Source organism: Tetrao urogallus (assembly GCF_951394365.1).
Source record: "Tetrao urogallus genome assembly, chromosome: 1".
NCBI classification, from domain to species: domain Eukaryota; kingdom Metazoa; phylum Chordata; class Aves; order Galliformes; family Phasianidae; genus Tetrao; species Tetrao urogallus.
The window spans coordinates 51721513-51740195 of NC_136813.1; the positions used below are offsets into that span (position 1 = coordinate 51721513).

General features: G+C 41.1%; 1 protein-coding gene across 1 annotated transcript in view; it reads left to right on the forward strand.

The window, feature by feature from the left end:
• Positions 1-18683, forward strand: part of CLYBL (citramalyl-CoA lyase) — a gene marked incomplete at both ends in the record, with an annotated part of 83495 nt that overhangs the window by 51861 nt on the left and 12951 nt on the right. The window contains 4 exons of the mRNA XM_079540243.1: positions 7016-7204; positions 10460-10561; positions 12278-12371; positions 13760-13927. Of these exons, the coding sequence (XP_079396369.1) occupies positions 7016-7204; positions 10460-10561; positions 12278-12371; positions 13760-13927 (553 nt within the window). The remainder of the gene's footprint in view (positions 1-7015; positions 7205-10459; positions 10562-12277; positions 12372-13759; positions 13928-18683) is intronic.

The window sequence follows — 18683 nt, forward strand, 5'->3', positions numbered from 1 at the left end:
TAAAGAAATTTGTCCTGAAGTCTGATCTTGGTAGCCTACAAATGCATGTAAAGCACTTAATGAAAAGTGAGCTAAGGGCTGTTAATCAGCTTTTGCACGGTTCAAAAAAGTCATGCTCCATTGTTCCAAATTTTGTCTCTAAAATACCTTTTACTGAGGCTGGGTGCAGATTGTGAAAATTCTCTTCAAGAAAAGAAGAAGAATGGAGAAAGCCATTGGTGCAGTTTATCTGATTTTTCTTAATGCCTTCTGTGTTCCCAGGGGCCTCTGTGAACCATGGGGCAGGTAGTGACTCTTTCAGTGAAAGCCTTTGGCCTTCCTTGCTTTCTGTTCAATAACTGTCTTAAAATGTGAGGAGTACTGCAAGTGGTTTTTAATCTAAAGACCTTTCATTGCCTTTTCCTAGATGCAGGCTCTCAGGCACTTTCTTTCTGATAAGATATATTCCCCCTTAGCTTTACACTATTTTAATGTTCACTTTATTTGGCTTATTTTTTTCCTCCTTTCTTTCTTTCTTCCTGTCTTTCTTCCTTTCTTTCCTTCTTCCCTTCTTTCTAACTAATTTATTAAATAATTGTAACAGTAATTAAACAACACTTCTGATGATGTGCATTTGCTGTTCATCACACCTCAACTCAGCATCTGAAAAGGAACAGATAATTTGCTAAAGTAAAGATAGTTCTGGTGGACAGTTATATATTTCGTTATCAGCATTAGAAAAAGATACATTTGTGAAGATAAAAAACGGGCATCTAAATGCAAACATTTGTCACAGTCATTTATTACATCATGCCATGGAAATAAATCTTTAGCTAGAATATTTTAAAATACAAAATAGCCATAGCATACAATTAAGTTCTGTGCCAGATGAAAGGAACATAGAGCTTTCTTTGTATTGATTACATCAGATTGGTTATTTTGTGGTCTCATTTCATCATGCAGTGGCTCATTCGGACTGTCCAGGAAGACTAATTAACACTAATGCTTCTAAAGAATTTTCGTTTGTGATGCTAATCTGTCACAAAACAAAAAGCATCCTCAGAAAGCCAGGGAAAAAAAGTAAAGAGACTACATCTTGCAGCCAGCTTAAATTAGTGTTAGCTTGATTTGTCTTAATTGAAAGGTTGTTTACATCTCTTTTGTAAGTGTTTATAAAAGTTGGCAGACAGAAGAATAGCTGCCCACGTACAAGCACAAAATTTTCTTTTATTGGAGCTGTTGTGTATGAGACTGTCATTAAAAAACCTTTTCTGTACATTTAGTCTTAAGGTATAAGTCTGTCTCTGTATTTATGTATACACACGCACAGCAGGCTGTATTATTTTTACTACGAACAAATTCACGCTAAGTCCTCATATCACACTGAATATTTCTACACATTCATTCTAGCAGCCTCTAATTAAATTTCTGTGAGATATGTGCAAGTTTGAAAAATATCTTAAACACAACTTGTAAAATATCTTGCTCTTGCACTAAGATACATGTCTCTGGGTTCCCTGGATCAGCAGAAACGTGCTGCTCTCATAGCTGAGCACCCCTGCAGCCGCATGGGGAATCACCAGCCCTGTCCTGGACTGTTGGCTGAGGGGACCTTAGGGTCTGCTCGTTCCAGTTCCCCACATTCCTGGCTTCTCAAGCCAAGCCATCATGCCATCATCATATATGGAAGTTGTCCAGCTCTGTTGGTGTTGGCCATTAAATGATGGATTTTTGGGATCCACATTGTCTGTGCTGATCGAGGAAGGGAAAGGCTTGCTAAAGCTACGTGGCAGCAAACAGCTCCCAAATACTCATAAGCATCTTAAAGTGATCTTATCCTCCAGAAAATACAGCAAAAATATCGGAGATGGGTGCAGTGATGCCTTCCTAGATCTTTAGGGCAACTTCCAGGAAAGTGGATAAAGGAGATAAGATTCCTCAGCAGAGCATAATTAAATTGCAGCTTAGTTCATAATGCTGACCGCTGAAGTGGTTTGCTTCATTTCAGTGTTGATAGACCATGTACTACATGTAAAGACAATTAGCAGAGCAGAGAGAAAAGCAGCAGATGCTGGAGATGCACCGAGTTAGATGAGTCATTATGTTACGATGAATCTGTTGTTCGGAAGAGTGAAAAGGATTGTATAAAAAATAAAGGACTTGGGTAGACCAAATAATTCTTAAAGAAAGATTTCAAACATTTTACAAGAGAGTAGCGGAAAAATCAGACTCTTGCAGAGTGCTTAAATGCACCTTTGCCTAAAGTGCAGAGAAGAGGTACAGCCATACACATGGAGGCCTTATTCTCCCTCCCCACTCCTGCCCCTTCTTTCCTTTAAGATTACATGTTGGCTTTGACACGTTCTCTGTGAAAACAGAAGAAAATGTGTTTTAAAAAACTTAATAAATCTTTTAAAATTTCTCGAATTATAATCTGATCTAGAAGGTAATTATAAGACCTGATTAAATAGAGGCTTCCTGAAAGCTTTGCAATAAACATATTTTTTGCAGCAGTTTTACAGTCTAACAAGGCTAGCTAGAAAAAAATAATTGCCATCTCAAGGATTTCTTCTCACAAACAACGGAAGCATATGAAGTAGAAAACAGGTATGAAGCAAGGACCTCCCATGCTCAGCAATGTTCTGCTTTGCAGTTACAGTTTCCTTTGTTTTCTTAAAAATGAACACAATTTTTCCCTTCTCTTGCCAAACTCATTTGAGAATTTGAAACTAAATGAAGTACCATTCTGTATGACAACACTTTATTGATGGAGACTAAGTATGTAAAAAATGTCAGGCTTTCTCTTTACAAAAATGTAATTTTGTCCAAAAATCCAAATATGCACTTCTGCAGAACCATGTTTGAGTGTTGCATTTTTTGCACTAATATAAGTGACAAAAGATTCCGCGATGTCAAGCTCTGTAAACAAACCACTCCAGGGAAGTAACATTAACACATAATTGTATGTTTTTATCATGTCAGACCTGTCACAAAAAATAACTTGAATTGCGATTATAGTAATTAATTTTTCGTCTGCCATTTGAGACACACAAACTCATTATGGCTGCAAGGAGGATATATTCTGGATTGCCATTTTCGTGCATTGTGTATTTATGTTTCTATATGAAGAATAATTACAGAAGGAAGTTAACAGGACAAGAGCTCTACATACACAGGCTTTTAGGTATACCCACTATCTTTGTGTTGAGACCTCAAGGTCTTGAGAAACCAAAGGGTAAGAAAGTGCAAGAAACATGGAGCAAAATAGATACAACTCAAGAGTAATAAGATGCGCTTATGTGTGTATATGCTCCTTCCCACTTCTCCCTAGATCATACAGTTCTGGGAATCACAGTGCTGGAAAACTGGTCTGAGGGGTGTTGCATCAGTTTGAAAAGAAAGAAGAAAATGTAATTTTTCTCTGCTGTTTCTGTCCCCAGTATTCTGTTAATTCCAGTGCCTGCGTTTCGTTATTTCTTTATTAACAGTGTGTCCGTGGTGAGTGGGTGGCTGGGCTTCCACTCCTGTACCATCCCTTCTGTCTCATAATGGAAATCTCTATGCATTGGCATACAACTTAAAGAAACAGAAGAAAAAAAACAAAAAGAAGAAGAAGAAGAAGAAGAAAGAAAGGTACAGATTGAGATGCCAGGAGATGATGCTAATGCTGTAACTTAGGGCACCCATTTAGGTGTGCTTGTACTTGGTTCCATTAGCAAGCCCAGGGGCTCCTTCCCTGCCACCACCTCCCTCCCTGAGTCTCGTGCTCTGCCTGCCTGATCCCACCCGACAGTTGCCCCGACACCGCACTAATCCCTGCAAGTTTAGAACTAATGAACTCGCTGCTGGGCTGCCGCCACGGAGCTTGGTCCCAAACTATACTGTACTTCACACTCGATTTATTCTCCAGATGGCGAGACTGCGCAGCCCTGCCGCGAGGGACCACCTCTTCCACTGGAGTGTAAAAGTGGACGGATGTTGTTTTCTTTGCAGATATGATAATTCAGAGCTAGCAACTCGTGAGTATGGGTAGTGTTTAGCTTTAATGGGTGCCAATTGAGACGGCTACTTGCGTATTCCCGTCTTTAATTTCGGTGTCTGCGTGTCCTGTTGGCAGTTGATTCATCTGCGATGCAGCATCACCAAAGGCTTTATCTTCCCCAGTTGGCGTAGCTGCAGGCAGGAATGGAAATCTCCCCTCGTCCCCCTCTGAGTCAGACAGAAGAGACACAAAAGGAGCTACAGTCACCTTGACCAACATTTTTTCTCAAAAAGTTTTCCAGCACAAGTAGCCAGTTTAGGATATATCAGCATATAATATATAATAATATTAGTGTAATTTAATATCACTGTTTACTACAGACTCTTTCGGTTGTCATCCTTCCTTGATCACTTTGATGAGAACTTAACCTATGGGTCCTAATGGAGTACCACAGTCCCAGAGTGGACCCCTTTGTTTCACGGCCAAGTTTTTTCTTTACCCGTTCAGGACAGAGAGTTGTCCAATGCTGTAGGGTGAAGAATAGGTAAATAATTTCTTCCGCTGTTGTTGATATACTCTAGCTTGACCAGTCTTGACGAGGACTTTACTTTGGAAAATGCATTTATTCTTGCATCCATTGCTACAAAAACATTGTATTAAGTACTTTTTCTTTCTCTACTATTACATCATTGAAGTAGATCAACTAGCTTAAAATCTCAGCTTTTGTCTGCATATTAGAATTGTATTTACATTTCACTGTATAATGAGGCAGAAGATGATCTCCTTTTCCTCCATGCTTTTATTTCATGTTGCCCAGAGATGTTGGTAGATTTTATAATTCAACCATTATGTTTTTTCCTGGAAGCCCAAGCAGGGCCACTAAGATCAGTGGGATTTTCCCTATTGTAGGAAGGGCAGGCGCAGGGTCAGTCCCCTCAAGAGGTCTCTGACTTGGAGTACCAGGTCCATCTGCCTGTCCCACGAATAAAAATGCCCGTTCCTGATTCAGAAATTACAGTGACTAGAGGTTTATCATGGAAGGGAGATGTTTCTGTTCCTGGGGTATCTAGGCAGACATTTACATCTAAAATGTAGTGGCTATAAGAAACTGCATTGATTCTCAGCCCAACAGATGGCATGGGTGTGTTAACATAGCAACATATTTTCTATTAAAATATGGGAAAAAACAACAACCCCCTCCCCATGTTTGTTGGTTGGTATAAATTCAGTGAAGTTGTTAGCTATTTTTGGGATATGTACCAGAGGGCTGCACATTTAGTTTATGTAAATTGATAACAGCAACAGCCTGTTAATAAGTGTTTTGTATGGAAATATACCTAGAAAGACACGATCTGTCTTTTTTGGGAAGGGAGTTTGCAGCCTGAGGAGAAAAATAGCTAATGAGATGCTCTACTGCTCATTATTATAATCTGAAAAAATTGTAATGAATTAGACTACAAGTTTTCGAGAGATGTGCCTTCAGTTGGAATTGGATGCTGCCTTAGCGGATAATTTTGGGAGAGCTTTATTTTGCAAATTGGATCAGTGTGTGCTGAGACGGTGATAATCTGGCTTTAATTAAAAGCATAAATTGTTTTGGAGAATGCATTTCAGATACCGCTCTGCATCACATCCAGAAACCTTTGGCCCAACATAGGCACCAGCCACCCCGCCTTGAGAAGGACAGGGAGGTGGGTGTGCGCTGGGCAGCATCGCGCGGCCTGCTTCACAACATTCAGGCAAACTGGCCTTGGCTGCAGGGAACTCCCTGCATCTTTGCACAGATTTCCTGAGCCCACTCATGACCGCTTTTGGGCTGGATTTTACAGAGACTACCTCTGAGAGTGACCCTGTACAAAGATGCATACTCGTGTGCCCTGTGTCTCCAATTAAGGCCCCTGCAAAGGCACAGATTTGTAGCCGTCTGGTTTAACTCTACTACTGTGTCCCATCTCACTGATTGGTATTAGCCTGAATGTTAGCTTTGATGATTTTTTTCTCCTCCAAGTTTGCCTGTTTTCTTGCAAAGTATCTCTCCAGCAACTGCATAGTGTTATAGTTGTTTCTTTACATTTGCAAGTCAGCAGCTTTAAAGTTTTATGAGGACCACAAAAGCTCTTCACAAATGAAATTACTTTTGATAAACCTTCATTTTGACATTGAGGATTTGTTAGGGCCTGTTGGCAAGTGGGAGGAATTTGTTGAAGCTGAAATGGGCAGAAAGAGAAGGAGACCACTGGTGCTCTTCTGCCACTGCCACTCCTCTTCTTGAGGCCAATAAAAGCACTGCATTTCAGAAAAACACCCAAGTTTTCCTCATGTATATCAAATATTCAGCAAGTTTATAAATTTACATTCACAAAAAATAGTGAGTGGCTACAAGAAGCAAATGTATTTGGACATTTTATTTAGTGCCAGCAGGAGAGTATCTTTTTACATGGTTCATGAAAATCTATAAATCATTGTTGTGGCATTGTTTTCAAATGCAAGTTCTGAACTCTGCTATGAGCCTTAAAACACCTTTTATACATGGAGAAAAGGAAGATTCACATAGCAGAACCAAAGAAAGATATGTACATCTATACTTACTGATACTGATATTTGAGCACAGGCAATATGGAGATGGATTACAAAAATGAATTGTTTTAAGCAAAGGTATTAACGCTCCGCTGTTGTGAGCGTAGACTTAGCATAATATATTATAGTTAGTAGACAGATTCACATTTGTTAGATGTATTTAGTAATTATAATAGAGATGGATGTTTTCCATAAGTGGTTGTTGAAAAATATTTAGGCATGAACTGAGCTTTTGTTTGCTAGTTACAAAGAACTGAAAATTGCAGAATTGCAAGGTGCTGCTGATGACTGCTTTGACAAAGAACCAGGAGTGACAGACTTGTTGGGGACAAAAATACACTGGCTGCCTAGCTTTTTCCCTATGTCGTTTCTGTGAGTTTTCTGTTCAGCTTATAAAAATGTCAGTAGAAAATAAGCTTTCTTTTTCTCTTTCTCCATGGCTTTGAATGTATGTGTATGTGTATATATATATTGTAGAGAGAAGCAAGGCTGACAGTTGTGAAAACGCTTGAAGAGTTTGACATTGGCCGTGCTGAGAAGTGTGTGAGGATAAACTCCGTGTCCAGTGGCCTTGCGGAGGAAGATCTAGAGGTGCTTTTGCAGTCCAAGACTCTTCCTTCAAGTCTGATGCTACCAAAGGTTGAAAGTGTGGAAGAAGTTAAATGGGTGAGTAGCTAACCATGTACCAACAATGTGGTGGTTTTTGACTGAAGCTGCTGGGTCAAGTTACGCCAGGTGTAGAGGTAAGGGACTCTGATGTGTCTTGAGTGCCATGTCCTGTTGTTGCTTGAGTAAGGAAATTGGGAAGTGCTTCTGTTTGAATGTGTGTACAATGTGCTACATGAAAAGCATATGCGGAGTGCATAGCCTTTGTAAAGAATACTAGATTTATTTCTCCTATAGTCAGTGAAGAGTAAGAGCATATTTTGAAAAGTAGCTGCATTGGTATCTGACTCTTATTTAAATATTCTGCCATTGAAATGCTTGTCTGTGGCCATGTGCCATAGTTGCATGCCCCGTAAGAGGGAGCAGGGGAAAGCATGCTAGCAACATGTGAAAAGTACGCCGGGGGGGGGAAGGTCACTCCTGGGGGCAAATGGAGGAACAAACAGGAAGCTTTTAACTACTGTTTTTAATTAGCACAGATATTATTTCCTGAGCAGTTCTCTATTTCTTCCTTTTTAATTGCTGACAGGTGTGTTTGTGTTTCATGACTGACTTTTCAGCCAATAAAAACCTGAAATGTAAATGGCTGGCATGTCAGATTACTTAAGAAAACTTTGAAATAGGCCTAATTACGCTATAATTGTTTTAATTGTCAAGAAGGGGGACATTTGTTTGGGTAAGCCGTGACTGCTGCACGGTGCCAGTGCAGGAGCAGCCGTTCCATGCGTCGGGCTGGCGTTGTGGCAGAGCCAGCAGGCTGGCTGCACTGGGAAGCTGGGAGATGCCCTCGTGCCAACTGTTGTCCTGAACACTAAGCCTCCATCACGTGCTGCCGACGACACGCAAGGGCGCCCTGAGCAAGCGCATCCATCCCGCGCCCAGCCCCACAGCAGCCAATGGGCCACAACATTTGTTTGCCGCAACAGAAGATGTGTGCCTCGAGCAGCCCTGTGAGCTCTGGGCATTGCTCATCACACATGAACATTCATGCTGCCAAGATGGCGGGTCTTCGTAGCCACGAGGCGGGCTCTGGGCAGGGGTGAGGCCCAGGTCCCCCTGCTCCCCATCCCTTCCACCTCTCCTCGGGCCTGCTGCCGTGGCCACCGGCTCGCACACGGCCGAGCCCAGGAGCACAAAGAGCGTGCTCTGCTGAATGACACCGGCGCGTTTCAGAGATCCTGCGGCTTCGCTCCTGCCCGCTTCTTTTCCAGGCTCCCAGCCTAAGAGAAGCTGTTTATTTTTCCCCCCTCATTTTTATTTATGCGGAGCATAAAACCTGGAGGCTGATGCACAACTAAAAGATGGGCTTACTTGTTTTCTTTTGTGTGAGAATCTCTTGCTCTCCTTTTGTCCCTAGTGTGGGTACTTGTTTGACTGGCATGGCTTATTGGACTATAACAAGCGTAACTCTCCCTCCTTTGTGGCGGGACAATTCTCCCACAAATCCCGAACAGTGTGCATTCTTTCCAACACACTATTGGGTGTGCACGGGAACTGAAAGAATTGCGGGGGCCTGCTACTTCATCCCCTCCCCGAGCTTTGTTTTCTTCCCTCCGCCTTCTCCTTTCCCCCCTTCTCCCTGAAATGAACACTTTACCAGGCCGGAAACATTTAATCGTCTCCTTTTGAAAAAAATTAATTGAAACTTCTCCACTAGTTACCTTTTGTAGCGGTGCTTATTGCAAATTTTTTAAAGGGAGAGGAAGGGAGACGCCGTTTAATTAAACCTTCTTCATTTTTCATTTACCTGCCAACAAACCACAAGCTGTCAAAAATCCCAGAGAGTGACTTTTAAAATGTTTTAAGAGTTCCGCATCTTTAACTTGCACCTGAAATATAAACGCAGTAGCACTTTTTCCTTTTTTTTTTCTTTTCTATGGCTGGGAGCCTTAAGAGCATACGCTGATGCGGTTTGATTACCTCATTTTCTGTGCTTGCCTGCACAGAGTTTGCATGTTGTGCTGCCACAGTACCTGCCCAGTCGTACGCTTGCACGTGTGAATTGCACTCGCGTTTTCTTGCTGGCACATTTTTGGTGGAAGTCCCTTCTCCAAGGAAAAGTTGTGGAGAGGGCCCCGCTGGTGATGCAAAGCAGGGACGGGAAGGGCAGAATTCTTTGTCAGAGAAAGCTGTGATTTATTTTGGCCTAATTGTAAAGTTACTGCAAATTGCTCGAAAGCTTTTTAAAGATCTCGGTGATTAGATTTTCCTTCTTTTGGGGAGGGGCAGTGGGGGGAAGCTAAAAGGGGAAATAACACCTCTAATCCAGCTTCTGGTAAATAGGCTGCCAGCTTTTAAAATGAGTTTCCTTTCTATTAGTCAGAATATTATGCTAAGCCTTAAGCATTAGTTTTTTATGTTGCCATAGCAGCCTTATTCCTGCAGGGTTGTGACCTGCGATGATTACAGTACAAAGCTTATAGGGTCTTGAAACCCCCTTTGAAGATGAAAAGTCTTTGATGGTTTATATTTATGCAAATCTCTTAGATATGATTTACCCAACTGAGACTGAATGGAGAGATGATTAAAATTCCCTTTCCTTTGATATCCATTAATAGTCGAATATTCCTTAAATTTAAAATATATGCATATGTTATTTTTGTCTTTATTTATTACGATATTTTTGCCATACCTGCAGTATGTTTATCTCCGCGCAAACTGCCAGATCTGGACCGACATAATAGATTTACAATATAGGACCGAGGGTTTCTTTTCCCCCCTTTTTTTTCCCCCTTTTGAAAAGGGAAAAATCTGTGCTAGAGCTTTTGTATGTTTCCAGATGATAGATTTTGGAATTTGGGCTACCCCACTGGCAGCTCAGAGCTAGCTGTGAACTGGTCTCATGGAAAAAATTGGAAAGCTTTGGTCTTCAAAGAATTAAACTTCCTTTTTGAGGCCTTCCTAGGTAAGCTAAAAATTATGAAGAAAAGCCCGGCGAACAAAGGGCAGCGGTGCCGTAACGAGCCATGCAGATGCCTCAGCGGCGGTGCGGTGCCCGACCCGAGGCAGGCAGGGCAGCACTGTGTGTGCCCCATGACTGGGGCAGGCTGTGCCCCACCAGCACGCCCTAGGACACGAGGTGCAAAGCCCACGCCTCGGCACAGACCTTCCCCAACGCTCTCTGCGGTTTTTAATTACGTCTTCTGAGTTTTGGGGCTTTTTGTGCGCCGGCGTTGCAGCCAGGTGAAAGATGTAAAGTGCTGCACGTGCCCGCGCGTGCTTTTTTCGCCGAAGCCTCACGTTGTCTGGTTTTAGTTTGCAGACAAATTCGCACATCACTCGAAAGGCCGAACACTTGCAGAACCAATGCATTTTATCCCATTTGTGGAAACCGCGGTGGGGTTGCTCAATTTTAAGGTAAGTAGGTTTGGGTGCGGTCCAAGCGTTGGTATTTTGCCCTCTCAGCCACCGGGATAAGCAGAGAGCTCTGTTGTCCCGGCATGATTTCCTCAAGGAAGAGAGGCTAAAAAATGGTAAACATGTTTTTCAGTCCGCTAAGACATTTGGATGCCTAACTGTCGTGTTTATACGGCAAAGGCCTTCATAAATCCAAAATATTTTGGTGGAGGAACAGCTCTACATACTCCTTGCCAACTGAGGAAACCCATCTGCATTTCCTACCCGCGTTTCTAACAGGAAACTTGCTTCTCTGAGGATCTGGAGCACACACGCTGCTGCGATAAACGACTATTTAGTAGCTGTCGAGCTTGACTTTGATATAGCATTTAATTAGAAAAAAGAACAATCCTCATTTCATTGCTGCTAAAGCAGTATAATTTTCTACTGACACAGTTTCAGCCAGATTTCACGTTGCAGTTGTTGTTTTTTTTTTTTCGTGCGTACAACAGGGAGTTTAATGCTAAGATTAAAAGTGCAATTAACTTTAAAAATATCAAATATCTGAAGGGTGGTTTCAACCAAGCCTTACATTTACAGTGCTTTGTAATATAGGTCCCTCCCCCACCACCTCTCACATCCAGCGCAGGTTTTCAGCAAGGAGAGGCAGCACGAGGAGGAGGCATTCGTGGGGCTCCCCCAAAGTGGATGGGGAAGGCTTGGGGCCAGCTGAAGGCACGCAGGGCAGGAGCAGCTCGGGAGCTGCCGGCAGCCTCCGCCTGGCGCAGCCACGTTCCTCCCTGCACGTCATAACATCACCAGGCAGCGTGCTCCCGTTTCAGGGCGCGGGCACAGAACTTGCATTTGCAACTGGTTTTTATTCGACTGCAGTATTTTATGGGGGGGGGGAGGTTGGGGGGGGGTTGATGCTGAGGCCCTTGATGTTGGCAGCAGAGTTGCCTTTTAAAGCATTCGGCTTAATAATAATTTTGTGTCCCACCAGCGGCCATGTAAGAACACCCACTAGCAGAGTTTGTAATTGCTTCTCTCCCTCTCCGCATACCTAATCCTTAACAAATTAATATTACAGAGGTCAATATAAAACAGTAACAGACTGGAAATGCACTTCTTTATATATAGGTACAGTAACAAAATTCTGCTTGCTTTCACTTTAATACTTTTCTGTGATACTGGTTGCATTTTTAACTTCCTTAGCTACTTTTTAGTTAGATGTAGCAGAAGCCTTTAAATTGACAATTTATCCAAAAAGGAATCCACAACCATTTTAAACCACTGAAATTGTTAATTTTATAACCAGTATCCCAATCTTTCTCGGGCAGTGCTGCTACATGTTAAACTGATTAAACATAATAATTTTTGTTTGCTTTTAAGCAGCCTTTGAGGGTTGTTTTGTTCCTTATTGCTACCTGAATATCCGAGGCAGCAATTGCAAGGGCATTATGGTAAGCTCCAGCCAAGAGGCAATGAAGCTGTTGTGATGTCCTGCATCTCCACACTGGAGGCATATAGGTGCTCAGGGCAAGATAATGTTTTCTATTCTGCTGAGTCATTTTAAAGCATTGTGCACACTTGAGTACCTACAATGGTTTTACTTAGCAGGAGCAATTTTAACCAAAGGATCACCAGGTCTTGGTAATACTGAGTTGATGTAACATCCTCTTAGTCTCTCTGCTTCCTGCATTTCTACACAAATTAACAACATGCTCCCATTTGTAGGCTGTCTGTGAAGAAGCATTGAGAACAGGATCCCAGGTTGGCTTTCATTTGGATGCAGTCGTCTTTGGAGGAGAGGATTTCCGTGCCAGCATAGGTTGTTACGTGTTTCTTTTCTATAATGGTTAATGGCATTTGCAATGGAGAAACCCAGTTTATCTCCATTGCATTACTGACAGCGATAATTAATGTAATAAAAACTCTTGATTCTGCATTTTACATATTCCCTTTTCTCCATTTTTATTTATTTTTTTTTTCAATGCGGAATGTATCACTGAGAAATTAAAATGTGGTTCCTGTGTATTACAGGGCACTGACACTTCCTCTTGCTTTCTGCCATGCAGTAGCAAAAATTAGCAAAATAAAAAGTCAAGGCAAACTGTTGAGTCACTGAAATTATTTAAAAATACTATACCCATAAGAAACATGCACATGCTTTAGGATCTATGTTAAAAATCTTAAAATTCTGCTGTCTGCTTTATCTCTGATCTAGAGTCAGTTATCACTTGGGATTTTGACATCATCTGCAAATACTCTCGTGTCATATTTTGCTATAATAAATTTGCTTTAAATATGCCCTGTGTCAATACAGTAATCCCTAGCATATTTTCTTGTAAAAACACTATTAATCTTCCTTGAAAATGAAAAGTTGTTCTGAATTTTTTTTATGAGAAGCCACTTATCTCCTCATTAGTCTGATTCGGTTTAAAGATATTAGTTCACAGCTGCAGACGTTTAAATTAAAAATAAATTTTAATATAAAAATTAGCCTTGATTCATTAAATTATTCCTAACAAATTGGAAATCTGCATCTAAACAGTGACCCTCAGGAAAGGAACGTATTATTATTTTTTTGCATCAGCCTTCACATGAGAATGCTGCTTAGCTGGTGCACCGTGAACACGTCAAGTCTTGTGAATACTTTTGGTTCCTCTCGGTCATCTACCATCATTTTTCATCCAAATACTAAAGCTTAAATATTCAGCTTAGGACATCCGTTGTGACAAGAATCACAACCAAGGAAAGTGCAATTCTGCTCTCAGTGTGAATTTTTTAACCATTTAGTTGTAGCCGGCGTGTCACACTGCAGAAAGCTTCCCTTGCTTTAGTGCTTCTTGCTGCACATATAGTAATACAATAAGGCCATTACTGCACGTTAGTCCCAACTCTGTTGTCCTTACCAGCCAAAACTTCCATCGACTTCATGCTTACAACTTCAGATTCGAACTGAGTCAAAATCTGAATTCTATAAGCGACTCTATAAAGAGAGATTTATTCCTTTTGCTAAAGCAGCTTATTTTTTCCCCGGGAGTATCGGTTTTACAGTACAGCCTTGCGATCCACTTTTGTTTCCCAAATCAGTTAAACGAAATCTCAGATTTTCTTTTCTTTCTTTCTTTCTTTTTTTTTTTTTTCTTACAAAAGATTCAAGAGAGAAAGATTTAAGGCATTGTCATCTTTTCTTTGTTTTCTTTCTTTTCATAGGTGCAACAAGCAATAAGGAAACTCACGATATTTTATATGCCAGGCAGAAAATAATAGTCACAGCAAAGGCATTTGGCCTCCAAGCAATAGACCTGGTTTACATTGATTTCCGAGATGAAGATGGGCTCCGTAGGCAATCAAAGGAAGGTGCCTCGATGGGCTTCACTGGTATGGGTTTCTGCCAATGTCTGAAAATAATGCCTATATTCTTCAATTTCAAGATATTGCTACATTTCTTTGACAAATATTTGACAGAGTAATTCACATTACTTTGACAAATAACTTGCTTTTTTATTACAGGTCAGTTTTTTAAAAACTAAGTGACACCAAGCTCATATGCATTTATTAGCACCTTTACAGTTTTGCCTGGAAATTTTGCCTGAAAAGTCTCAGGCTGCTTTTTAAAACTACACCCCTTGAAGCATATGACTGTATTTTGAAAAGAGGTTGGGGCAGAGGGTGTGCAGGATGTGATTCCTCCAGTCACAGAGTACGGGACAAGCGATACTGTACTTTGCAATGCTCAATCCACAGTCACTTTTTAAAGATATTCAGATCCCTTCTGCATATTTTTTAAGCAGCAGTTGCTTAAAAAGCACTTGCTAGGTGAGGGAATTTATAAGCAAACCTTGCACGCTAATTGCTACAGGAAAGTTCTTTTTTTATTATTTTCTTTGATTTGTTTTTCATCTCCTGGCTCCCCTCCCAGTAAGTGCTGGTGACACCTACGGGTATTGGCAGACAGCAAGACCAGCAGGCTCCTTGCAACAGAGCCCTGTAATGCAGCCTGTTACCCTGTGATTGGTGTACCAGATCACTTGGACACCCTGGTGGGACAGTGCAGCCACCAAAGATTGTGTTTTTGCAATAGAAATCAGCCATTTGACACAGGCGTTATAGAATTCTAGGATTCAGCGCTGATGTTTTATATTATTCGTCTGTGACTGTCATTCAGGGTGTATGCATAGCAATCGTTTAGCTGCTCGGGTTTTGTTAGCAAAGGAAGTGCTTTAGCACACTGCATTTTTACAGTTAATGGCATATGACATCTTAAAGCACTAAGCAAAGTAACCAAATACAGCGAGCGTTCTTTCAAAAGTGTTCTTTCAAGTGATCTGGACTCGATAGTAAAAAAAAAAAAAGACATCGATTCCCTTCAGCCCAAACTCTGCTTCCCCGTCTGCTGAGCTTCAGCAGTTGTAAAAGCAGATCTCATTTCAGAGGCAGAGCAGGAGCTCCTCACAGCTACACAACATTATCTGTGTCCGTGTGGACTTCCACCCTCAATTCGTCCGCTATTGAAGTGGGAAAATAATGGAGCTCCTGAATGGTAGCACCTGCTGATGGCTACGTAATCGAGACCAATCTTTTCTAGTTTAGGGAAGGGCTTGATTTTTGAAAAATTTAAGTATCTGAACCTCCTGTTGACGGAAGATGGAGCTGCAGATGCCCAGCACCTTTGAGAGCAATCTTTCTGAATGTTTAATGTGCTTTTAAATACTTTGCTCAGGCTGCCAGTTTGGAAAATTTTAAATCGTAAAGCATAAACAGCACTGATGGGGTTTTGGACTCCTCTGACTTTCTGTAAGAAGCTTTCTAGCATGAGAATAGGGTCCAGATAGGAGAAAAATAAAAAGGTCATACATGGCAATTTAGAGCATCAAGTTGGTATCTAACGCACCCATAAAGAATAAAGCTGTGTGTAAGGTACCAGCTTCACCAACAGAAACTCACAGCTCTTTGCCTTCTGCCTCTCTGCAGTTCTGATCACCATATCTCAGAAGGGCAGCAAGCAGCCTGACAAACACTCTCATCATAAACAGAGATGGGTCAGTATTCCGATTTTGTGGCCAAAATTCTTAAAAAAAAATTGTTCAAAACAAAACAGATTTTTTCATATTTTTGGTAAAGAAAAAATATTTGAGGGCTATCAAAAATATTTCTCTTGTCTTTTCTCTTTCTTTTGTTTGCAGTTCACTTAATCTTTGTTTTTTGCTTAGTTTAGCTAAATTAAAATGTCACTTCCAAACTAAAAGGAAAAACATTTGGTTCACAAACTATAAAAATAAAAACATTTTAATATTTGCAATTTAATTTTCATCACAGAAATTTACAAATGGGCCCTAGCTTAATCCATGACCTTCTATAAAATACATCACATTTGTCACTGGCAGTTGTCGGATAATGCGATAATAAAATCCTGAAGCACTGCCTTCATAACAAGTTCTAAACACATCGTTCTTGTTATTTCTAACTACTTGCGATCACATCTTTCTACTTTTTCACATGTAATCTAAATCACTGGAATCAACAGGACTAAAATGAGGGAAAGCTCACCAATTACCTGGTAACTGGCAAAACGCGTAGGGCCACATTCACCTCTCTCAAACATAATCATAAACTCCATGTATTCAGCAAAGTTACACGTCCTTACATTTTCTTGTATTCAGAAACCAGTAGAACAGAATTATCCCTAAAGTAATCACGCGTGTTCACTGACAATTTAACAAGTTAAATAATATAGCGAAGAATTTACCGTCTATTTGGTTACTGCTGTGACCCTCAGTGCCAAGTTTTTTTTCCAGCTAGCTTTCAAACAGCCTGGTTTTTCGTCGGCTACTGTGTTTCCATAAAATTGATTGCTTTCAATTGTAGTTTAGCCAGTGTAATATATCTTTTGTGTATTTATTAATATACACGCACACATGCACATACAACAGGATGTTTTACAATGCCGGAGTCTGCGGACTTAAAGCCAGCGTGCAGCCTAAGTAAATGGTCATCAGTTTTAGGAAAGTTTATGTAAAAAATTAAGGAAGACCTACGACAAGCTTTAACAGCCGACTTAGTCATTATAGAAAGTCCTGTGCTCCATGCTGAGAAGCCAGATACAAATACGAAACACTATAGGTTTCCTCTCTTTTTGTAGTCTTTTGTAGAAGGCTAAAACGACACCATCATACAGTTACCTAAAAGACTTGACAGGTATTGATTTAAAGCACGATATATCAAGAGGTACTGTAAAAAGGATTTCATGGTCATAAATTTTAATGTATTCCAATTTTGCACTCTCTCGGTAACTTGTCAATAACAACAATTCCACTTAAAATATTTGCTTCATTCCTGCATGGCATTACGTCTATTATGCAGTTATTTGGATACATAATTCTGTGACAAAAATCCACTGAGTGCTATAAATCAAAGGCTCGATTTTCTTCTCTGTAAATTGTTTGATAATGTTTTAATGAAGCAAAGTACAGCTTCCTGCTATGGATATTTGTATCAGAAGAAAATCTTTTCACGGAAATGTTTCACACCTTAAAAAATCGTACCTGCGTTTTGATTTTTGTTGTGATTTTAAACACAAATTAAAATCTGTTCTTTATTTCTTCCAGAGAGTTAGGTTTTCAGCATTTTGCAGGAACTACTTGTCCACTCTCCCTCTTTAGAATTAGTTTAGAATGCATCATATTAAAAATAAGGAACACCATGAGCTTATCAGTAGTGACATTTAATTAAAGCGACTAAAATACATTTGGTTGGAAAGAATGTAAAGCATTAGCTTAGGGAATTTGTCTGCCTATAATTTCTTTCTTAAAAAAAAAAAAAAAAATTAGATTATTGTGAAATATATGCCATATTAAAATTTGAGACAGAGTATCTGGCCGCCCTCGAGATCTTAAACCAGCAACTGTTTAATGGGAACTAAAATAAAATCGAACGACTTGTGGATTTTAAAGAAACGCGGCAACTCTGAAGAGTTACAATTGCTTTCTATCAAAAGAAAGCACTCACAATCCTTTCATGGCACACATTTATCAGAGAGCCATTGCAGGCTGACACAAGGAATCCCGGTGATGGGAATCTTTTCTCCACTCTGTTGTTTAAAACAGTGGCACACGTGTGCTGTGGTACGGGATCTATTGCATGTAGCGATGAGCTTATTTCTAGCTTCACATCCAGGAGCCCAATGGAAGGGTCGCGTTTCTTCCCCAGGCCGGGCCGCGTGCCGTGGGCAGCTGCCCACAGTGCCAGCGTCACCCCAGAGCTGCACCCCAGAGCTTCCTGAGGACCCCAGGGGTCCCTGAGCACCGCACGAGGGCTGCAGGAGGCGTGGGCCCAACATGGGGCACGGCAGCGGCCCCAGGCCCTCAGCCTAGCCCGAGGTGCCCCGCTGTAGGGCTGGGAGGCGTGAAAGGCTTGGGGATGGGGCTCGTGGCTGCAACCCGCTCTGCCGTGTGGCATAGAGGGATTAATTTGTGTCACGGCGAGGCTTGAGGCTGCAGTAGCCGCGCTTTATTGAAGCGCTCCCACGGCACGGCACAGGGGATCGTGCAGCCATCACGTTGCCTGTGAAATTCCCTTAGAAACGGGCTAATAACGTCGAGTGCCACACTTTGAAAACTGTCAAACAAATTAGATATGTATTTGTTTTAATGTGGCTAAGTACAATAACAGATTAGAACGGATTATGTGGCTGTCTATTCGCATTGGAAAATCTCTGGTAGGAAAAAAAAAAAAAAAAAAAGGCTACACCTATGTTTTATTTTCCTACTGTATGTTCATACAAGAAAGGATTAATAAAAAGTTCTTCGTAACACTTCAGGGTACCTCTGGCAGCAGTTTAATATACCGGTGGCTAAACAAATACCCCAGCCTACCTGCACCTGTGAACCACAACAAAAACATAAGCAGCCCTGAGCATCGCGTGATGCGGAGCCAGTGCTAAGAACTGAGGGAACGATCCCTGCATGGCCGGAAACTTTTCAGTTCGATAAACCTCATTTTCTGAACACACTTTAATGCAATTTATTTACGAGTGACTGGCAGTGCCATTTATAAAGGTAAAATTCAGAGTTGCATTGTGCTCTAGCACTGCTGACTTCCCCAGACCAACAGTTCCACCTGAGATGAACCATGGAAG